The sequence below is a fragment of the Littorina saxatilis genome, linkage group LG9 (assembly GCF_037325665.1).
Source record: "Littorina saxatilis isolate snail1 linkage group LG9, US_GU_Lsax_2.0, whole genome shotgun sequence".
Lineage (NCBI taxonomy): Eukaryota > Metazoa > Mollusca > Gastropoda > Littorinimorpha > Littorinidae > Littorina > Littorina saxatilis.
In genome coordinates, this window is record NC_090253.1 from 9,998,782 (window position 1) to 10,007,365 (window position 8,584).

An 8,584-nucleotide genomic window follows, 5' to 3' on the forward strand; every position below is an offset into this window, starting at 1 on the left:
AAAGGAAGTGAGTACATGTATACCAAAAGTTATGTCGGGGAGAGGGGTTGGGGTTGCGCTGGTGTCAGTGGCACCCTGCAGATATATCTCTGGGTGCACGTGGCGTTTTTGTCAGAGAGACAGTAACTTTGGTGGAATGGCATCTGCTCCAAAGGTATTGGAGTACAGTTTTTTTTTTAAAGTTTCAGTTTCTAGCACAGAACAGTCTACCTGCATGTGAAAACTGCATGTCCATTGCTGTTGCCGATTTCATACCGTAGTGCATATATTTATTTATTTTTCAAAATAATATTTTTTTTATATATTATTAATGTTGCTGATTTTATTTTTGTTTTTGTTGTTTTTAATTCCTATGCTTGATTAATATTTTACTGTCTTGCGTGAAGGTGCTGAGTGATATACTGGAGCCTGAAACTGCTGATTCACCACAGGCACAGGAGGAGCTTTTTCAAGAAGATCCTACTAGTGATGAGGAGCAGAGTGACAGACACTCAGTCTCTGTCCAGACTGAACTGCTCACACAAAAGGATAAGGGTAATCAGACCCACAGCTACAGACAAATGGTATTTTAAATTCTTTTTATTTTCTGTATGTTTTCTTTGTTTATATTGTTTGTCATTTGATTGACACTGTAACAACAACAAAAAAGAAGTAAAGTCAGAGCAGGTTGTTAAAAGTAAATGTTTAACAGCATAATGGCACTTGCATTCCTGTTGTTAAGAGTATGCCAGATGTGTGAGCACCTGAGCACCAGTGCTTGGTGCTGTGTTTATGTGCAGGCATTTCTGGGAAATCTCATACTTATTTTAATTGATCAATACAAGGGATTCTGCATTTTTGCTTACACTTTTGTTAACAAAGTCTAGTAGGTACATCCTATATGTTGTTATTTGTCATACAGTAGTTTTCTAAATAAAGTGCATCTATGTTTATTCCTCAGGTTAATGTTTCTCAACAAACGATTGATGTGTCTGTACCCGAAATTGTGGCACCACAGAAGTTAACCACATCAATTGAAGCCTGCAAGACCCCAGCTTTCTCGAATGCTGAGAGCCAAACTTATCAAATCAGGTACATAATGTATGTGTATTTGTAAACAATTTCATGCGCATGTTTCTAAAATAAAATTGTATATGTATGACAGCTTAAAGAGTGTCCAAGACATAGACTCAGTTTAGATTCACCCCATTATTTTGTCAAGGTATTAGCGTTTGTGTTAGCTATGGCTAAAATAAATGAAGTCCATAATACCCATGTTTAGTTGGTTGTTTTTTTTAACTCTGTCAGTGTTTGTTCTTTTGTTGTGTTTAAAAGGCATGTTGTCAGCAACGAGGACTCAGAGTCAGACGACGAAGTGACTGCAGACTTGTCTGACCAGGAAGAAGATAACACTGAGTACAACAGGGGAGAGTCAACACAGCACAACAAACCGTAAGGAACATGAAGGTTTTAAGCAGCTTGCCTGTTACAATAATATGATCTTTTTCAATGACGGAACATATCTTTTGAAATGGTTTGATTCTGCAATCAGCGTTAAATGACTTTTTAGTAGACTAGAAATTGGCCATTATCTATTTGTATATTTTGTTTACAGGCACACACTGACTGAAGACCTGAACCATGTTGATGCCTTCGGGGAAACAAAGTATCTTGTCTTTGAGAGTAACCTGGAAGAGCTGTTGAGCGTGTGCAGGAGGTGCAGCAAGATTTGCCAGGTAACACGGAAGGGGGTTGAGGGAACAGCTGTGGAGTACACCTGCCTGTGTGAGCATTGCAGTCACAACTACACTTGGTGCTCTCAGCCCTACTCCAAGCGCCTCCCGCTTGGCAACCTGGTTCTGGCAGCTGCAGCCTTTTTCACCGCTTGCTCGCCATCTAGGCTTATCACACTTTTTAAAAGTTGTAATATCTGCATCTTTGGAAAGACCACATACAATAACCTCCAGAGCGCGTACATGGTTCAAGCGGTCAGAAATGTGTGGACACGCTGCCAGGAGAGGTTGTTCGCTGCAAGGCCAAGGACCCGTCCTTTGAAACTGGCAGGGGATGGTCGCTGCGACTCACCAGGCCACTGTGCCAAGTACGGCAGCTACACCTTCCTTGACGCCACTACAATGGAAGTTCTCCACATTGAGCTCATTCAGGTAATTTAAAAAAAAAAAATTTAATCAAATGAGGCAGAGCGCTATTTTAACCCTTACACTGGTGCAATTCTGTAACACATGTTACAAAGCCACTGGTGAATTAACAGAGAGAAAAATAACAAAAAACGGTCATTTAGGTTTTCGCATCCATGGGAGGTAATCGGAACCAACCAAACAGACTCAGCCAGTAGCGCGACATATGTCGTGACAACCAGGTGACAGTATAGTAAAGTAGCACGACATATGTCGCGACAACCAGCCCAAGGGTTAAGATCCGAGATACAAAGGGATGTAGGCCCTCAAAAAGATATTCCAGGTATGCAACTATGTTCTCTGATTCTATTGCCAGAAGACTGGTTCTGCGAAACTCACTTTTGTTGCATGTGTTACAGGCTTTTAGAGTGCTTATGTCCCTTTTTTCTCTCAGATCAGGTTTTGTAATATTAAGATAAGTATAAAACAGTTCTTAGTGTTTGCAGTCATTGTTTGTGTGTGTCTGTGTGTATAAAACAATTTGATACTCAAAAAGATGTGTTCTTTGATTTTTATTGCAAATCCATTTAGACTATTTAACAGACCTATTCCAAAAATACATTCGGATCAGCAGTAACTGTAATGTCAAATGATTCACACAAAAACTGTATGAAGGATATACATCATAAAGAAACAAACAGTCAGCAAAATAATACAGCAAAATAATACATGGAAGCTCATTTACCAACATCATCATCCACATCAAAGATTTGGGCAAGGAAAAGAATTTGGTATTGCATGTATCACTTCTGCTTCATTCAAACCATGCTATTTTAACCCAATCATAATCTTGTTTTTTTTCTTTCTCAGAGCAACATGGTAAAAAACTCCCATGCTATGGAGCTGGAAGGCCTCAAAAGGGGATTGAACGCCCTGAAGGCCAACGTCAAAGTCAGTCACCTTGTGACTGACAGACACGTACAAATAAAAAGTCACATGGCCAAAAATGAAGTGGAAATTACCCATCGTTTTGATATTTGGCACATGGCCAAAGGTATGAACACATTTCTTTTCTTTTAAATGTACATCTGATTGTTTGTAATGGCCAATGCAAATGAATTATCCATATAGAAAAATACTACAACAGAAATAATCATATGCATGGGAAAAAACACTGTTTGATTGTCCTCTGTGGTACTTCTCTTCCTTGCAGTGGCATTAAATTGATTAATACATTTGAGACTCAGATAATGTTCTCTAAAGAAAAAATGTTCTGAGTTTGTATGCTTTTGAGGAGTCTGAATAAGGTGAAAGAAAAGCTATTTTATGTTTATGATTCACTGACCAACCCTATTTTTTTCCCTAACCTCTTTTGGGACACAAACATTTATTTCAAAATGACAAAACTTAATTTTGCTAGCTAACGAGAACATTTACTCTTCTCTGACATCCAGGAGACATTGCCTTCGTGATTTTTAGAACCCCCCCCCCCCCCCCCCCAAAAAAAAATGTGATCACAAGAAACAAATTTCCCAGAACAACAACAAAAAGTTAAAATAACTCCCCCTTTTTGAATGGGAGGGGGGTGCTGAGATTTTAACGACAAAAAATTTAAATAAAATGTCAATTACATTTCTGCTGGGCTTGGTCACTTTTTGTGTCTAAAACAGGTGTTGGAAAGAAGCTTGATGCAGCAAGCAACAAAGCTGGCTATAGTGCTCTAGGTCTGTGGACCAAGAGCATAAAAAACCACCTTTATTACTGTGCCCAGTCCACACCAGAGAGTCCCAGACGAGTGGAAGTGGTGAAAGCCAAATGGAAGTCAGTGGTCAATCACGTCAGTAACCAGCATAAGGGGCATGGAGATGACTTTCCGGACTGCCTACATGGCGACTTGTCGAATGAACCACGAGCCTGGATAAGAAAAGGTATAGAAAAGAAATGTTAATATTCCATGGTTAAAGTAAGTACTAATGATAATTAGGGCTACTGTTCGGTTAGTTTTTACATTTAGTCAAGTTTTGACTAAATGTTTTAACCCTTAGGCTGGTTGTCGCGACATATGTCGCGCTACTTTAGTATACTGTCACGCGCTTTGGTCGGTTCCGATTACCTCCCATGGATGCGAAAACCTATATGACCGTTTTTTGTTATTTTTCTCTCTGTTAATTCACCAGTGGCTATGTAACATGTGTTACAGAATTGCACCAGTGTAAGGGTTAACATAGAGGGGGAATCGAGACGAGGGTCGTTGTGTGTGTGTCTGTCTATGCGTGTGTGTTTGTTGAGCGATTCAGACTAAACTACTGGACCGATCTTTATGAAATTTTACATGAGAGATCCTGGGAATGATATCCCCGGTCGTTTTTTACATTTAGTCAAGTTATGATTCAGACTTTGGTATTGCATTTCACCTTGGTGGCTTAAAAATTAATTAATGGCTTTGGTCATTAAAAATCTGAAAATTGTAAAAAAAATAAAAATGTATAGAACGATCCAAATTTACGTTCATGTTATTCTTCATCATTTCCTGATTCCAAAAACATATTTGGTTTAAAAACAAGCTCTAAAAATTTAAAATATAAAAATTATGATCAAAATTAAATTTTCAAAATCAATTTAAAAACACTTTCATCTTATTCCTTGTCGGTTCCTGATTCCAAAAACATATAGATATATGTGTGGATTAAAAACACGCTCAGAAAGTTAAAACAAACAGAGGTACAGAAAAGCGTGCTATCCTTCTCAGCGCAACCACTACCCCGCTCTTCTTGTCAATTTCACTGCCTTTGCCAGGAGCGGTGGACTGACGATGCTACGAGTATAGGGTCTTGCTGAAAAATTGCAGTGCGTTCAGTTTCATTCTGTGAGTTCCACAGCTTGACTAAATGTTGTATTTTCGCCTTACGCGACTTGTTAACACTTATTGCAGTATTACAATGAACCCTACAAACTCTGTGAATAGATACCCCGGTTCACCGCTGCCTGGTGGGGATCATCCAAAGCCCGTACCTTCTCAGAGACATTGGACAGCTATCTCCAGATGTTCAGACTGCCCACCTTGAAGCCTATCATTCTGTCATCAATCACTTCGCCCCAAAAATGCTCCACTTCACATTTCCTGTGATGCAAGCTAAGTGAGTACTGATTTTTAATTTCAATATATTTGACCTAGATTTTTTTGTAAAAATCATTGACAGTAACACACAGGATTTGTTTTTAATCTTGAGTGTTCCTCGTAAATGTTATTGTCACTTTTTGCTGTGCACATGGGTGAACTTTAAGGGTGTTCCGATACCAAGGAGAGTCTGCACCAAGATGACTGGGAAATAAACCCCTCGCCAAAAATGGAGATAAAACCCACACTAATAGTGACAACTTGTTGTAAAGTCAGCGCTGCTACTAACTGAGCTATTACCCTGCCAATCATTCAATGATACAATGGACTTGTTTTTGCAGACTTTTTCTGGCAGCAATGCATACAAATGCAAATGCTGGCAGAAGTCAAGCTACCACCGAGGAAGGTGAACTGCAGTGGAAGGTGGCCAGGCCAAAAGCGAACAAAGGAGAGCCCACTGCCAAACCAGTAAAGGAAAACATCACCCGATGTGAGGACATTTACTACTCAGGATTAACTCATTGAGATTTTTTTCTTTCAAATGAATAAATCCCAACAGATGATTATACATGCAGCATATTATAATGGTTTTTTTTTCTTCTCTTTTTTTTTTTAATCTGCTGATTGTTTAAACTTGGAACATACGTTTTGACATTGTACCTTCACAATTTCCTTCTTCATCAGGTTATCTGAATGAGCTGTTTGAGGAGGTCGTGAATCTCAGACTGGCCCAAAGCAGCTACAGCAAAGCTCGGTACACACAGCGAAACTACCACGCTACAGTGCCAGAGACTTTATCTGCTACAGCTGGACCTGTAGCCAAAGATCAAGTCGTCGCCAAGCAGCGCAGACGCCTCAACTGGCAGCCAACCATATAGTCTTCTCAAAATCAGACAAAACAACACTTTTTGCATTTCTGTTTGCAATAGTCATGACCCCCCCCCCCCAAAAAAAAAAACCCCTGTATTATAAGATGTACCTTTTAATCAAGTGGCATATTTGAAGCCTGTATAGCTTTGAGATGGAAAGCGGTCCCTGATGGCAGCGACCAGACAGGCAGGAAGAATTTTCCTGTTCTTACGGCCAGTCGTGTGCCAGATCCAGCGCACAAAGTTGCAGTACGCAACATGCCTGTAGGTCCTGTACACATCAAAACATGTCCTTTTAGATTAAGCTTCTAAATATCATGTGGATGCACCGATATGTCGCAGATAACAACAGCACATTGAACAGTTAGTTTAGTAAATGGGCAATTGAACCTTAAATTTAATCATCTGACATTTACACAGCAACATTTAACTGTCCTTTTACTTTGCAGTTATATCATTAAAAAAATTTTTAACAAGAGTTTGACCAGCATGTTTTAGCATTGTGTATAACTTTGCAGTTCCAAATAATATCAATCATTTGGATCACTTCATTTCTACATACTGCATGCAGCCTACCTGTGTGGTTCAGCTTTGTTCTCGAACTCCTCCTTCCATCGTTTCTTCAGGGACTGCTTCAGTAGAATTACCACAGATTCAATGGTGTACCTGGTAAAGGAAGAGATCTCATTATTTACACATCTCAATTTATTTCATTTTCAATGCTTTCTGTATCAGGAATAATAGTTAATAGTAATACACATGTTCTTGTTTTTAAGCTTACGCTTTTTGTGTGTGTGTTGTTGCTTTCAATTCCTGTACACTCCTGAATGTCATTGTTATTATTATTATTAATATTACAATACATGCAAAACACAGAGCAACATACACATGTATAAATCTTCTTTGGTAACAATTCAGAACTTTATCAATAGTGTGCAAGTGACCTCTGACAAAAAAGTAATTCACTGTTAGTGTTAGACTGTTACATTATATTGTAATGCTGGTTATTACTAAGTGTTAATGTAACAATGATTTCACTTCATTTACAAGAAGAAAAATAACAACAGAACAATGTGAAGAGCAAACTTCTTCTGTTGGCATGCAAGTGAGTTGATGACAGTGTGTGTGTGGAACATTAATACACGGCAGAGTGATACACAATCTAAATGACAAGAGTTGATCAGTTTTAATTTTCTTGGCAGCCTTACTAAAAGAATAGCAACAAATATACAAATTCAAAAACAAATATGAACCTTGAAAAACAGTTGTCCTGTACACCTTCGTGGCTGGTGATACATGTCTGTCCCACTGCAAGCTTCCTTTCTACCTCAGGGTAGCTGCGGCAACACATTTTCTCTCTCCTCTTCTGCCCCTCCCACACAACACAGTGGCCACACTGACACCATCCTCTGAAACCAAAAACAGTCAATGAAACATTGACATGCACAATTTGGGTAGTTTGATGCCACCATTTCTCCTGTTTCATTATAGATTTTGTTTGATCTGGTCAGATCATTGCATGGTTTTCAAGGGAAAAGTCAGTTTTCATGAAATTGAAGTCTCCGTGTTTAAACTAAAATGAGCTGTTGTTCTTCCACACGTAATGCAATGTATGAACACTTACATTCTGACATCCGCAAGTTAGTTGAAATGTGAAGCAGGAAACTCACGTACACAAGCAATCATGAGCAAAAGACGAGAGTGAAACAATGTTAGCACTGACAAGGAAGTAGACGTCACAGAGAGCGGGCGTGTTTACCTTTGATCGCTGACAGAGTCGCGATTTTCGTCGTCACTGTGACTGTTCTCACCACTGCTGGAAGTGGTCCCCTCATCTTCTGTGCTTGACTCCAGCAGAGAAGCGGGTGGTTCGAACATGTATGGATTAATTTGATCGTCTGCAGTTATGCTTGGTGCAGCACTCGCCATGTTTACACGGTGTGACGTCACGGGTAATTTATTCATCAGCCAAGAGTTTCGCCAGTCTCGCGAAGGAAACGAGACACAATGGCGGGTCGTTTTGGGGAAGAAATGCGTCGCTTCAGGCACAAAAAGCGTCGGATTACGGCCTTACAAGATTCCGAAATAAACCAAACATTGTTGAAGACGGTAAGAAAGCGGTTTTCTAACTAACTACACACATCGGGAAGTGTTTGGTCGCGCAGGAACACGATTCGAAGCGTTTTTGACGCTAAATTAGCGTGGTCTGGTCCTTTAAGCTCTATTTAAAAAATCTGCATGAGAGCACCAATGAGGTGACGATAATCTTTCCGTGTCGTTGCCCGTCTCTTTTGCCTGTTTGTCTGGTTGTCTACCTTTGTGTCGATCCCCCCAGTCTGTTTGTGTATCACTTCCTCCCCCCCCCCCTCTCTCTCTCTCTCTTTCTCTCTCTTTCTCTCTCTTTCTCTCTCTCTCGCTCTCTCTCTCTTGCTCTCTCTCTCTCTCTCTCTCTCTCTCTCTCTCTCTCTCTCTCTCTCTCT

General features: G+C 39.8%; 2 protein-coding genes across 3 annotated transcripts in view; one reads left to right on the top strand and one right to left on the bottom strand.

Annotated features, from left to right (window-relative positions):
• The window catches only part of LOC138975237 (uncharacterized), a 6,830-nt gene extending 651 nt beyond the window's left edge, over positions 1 to 6,179 (top strand). Inside the window, exons 1-10 of one of the 2 annotated variants that reach the window (XM_070347892.1) lie at positions 1 to 7; positions 387 to 563; positions 941 to 1,071; positions 1,315 to 1,431; positions 1,595 to 2,144; positions 2,988 to 3,171; positions 3,788 to 4,045; positions 5,083 to 5,254; positions 5,577 to 5,725; positions 5,920 to 6,179. The exon at positions 1 to 7 is cut by the window's left edge and continues 651 nt beyond it. In XM_070347892.1, coding sequence (XP_070203993.1) covers positions 1 to 7; positions 387 to 563; positions 941 to 1,071; positions 1,315 to 1,431; positions 1,595 to 2,144; positions 2,988 to 3,171; positions 3,788 to 4,045; positions 5,083 to 5,254; positions 5,577 to 5,725; positions 5,920 to 6,113 — 1,939 coding nt within the window. In that variant the 3' untranslated portion in view covers positions 6,114 to 6,179. The other variant, XM_070347893.1, reaches the window with a different exon arrangement.
• A 188-nt stretch (positions 6,180 to 6,367) lies between these two features.
• Positions 6,368 to 8,316, bottom strand: LOC138975238 (uncharacterized). Its single transcript, XM_070347894.1, has 3 exons — positions 7,864 to 8,316; positions 7,358 to 7,513; positions 6,368 to 6,770 (listed from the first exon to the last, which is right to left on the bottom strand). Exons 1-3 carry the CDS (start codon positions 8,067 to 8,069, stop codon positions 6,677 to 6,679), a joined length of 456 nt encoding a protein of 151 aa, XP_070203995.1. The 5' UTR covers positions 8,070 to 8,316; the 3' UTR covers positions 6,368 to 6,676.
• Between the last annotated feature and the right edge of the window lie 268 nt (positions 8,317 to 8,584).

Coding starts and splice junctions, on each gene's coding strand:
- LOC138975238 (XM_070347894.1), bottom strand. CDS start 8,069: ATGAATAAATTACCCGTGACGTCACACCGTGTAAACATGGCGAGTGCT. Junction 7,514..7,863: donor GACTCTGTCAGCGATCAAAG/GTAAACACGCCC, acceptor TTTTGGTTTCAG/AGGATGGTGTCAGTGTGGCC. Junction 6,771..7,357: donor CAGGACAACTGTTTTTCAAG/GTTCATATTTGT, acceptor TTCCTTTACCAG/GTACACCATTGAATCTGTGG.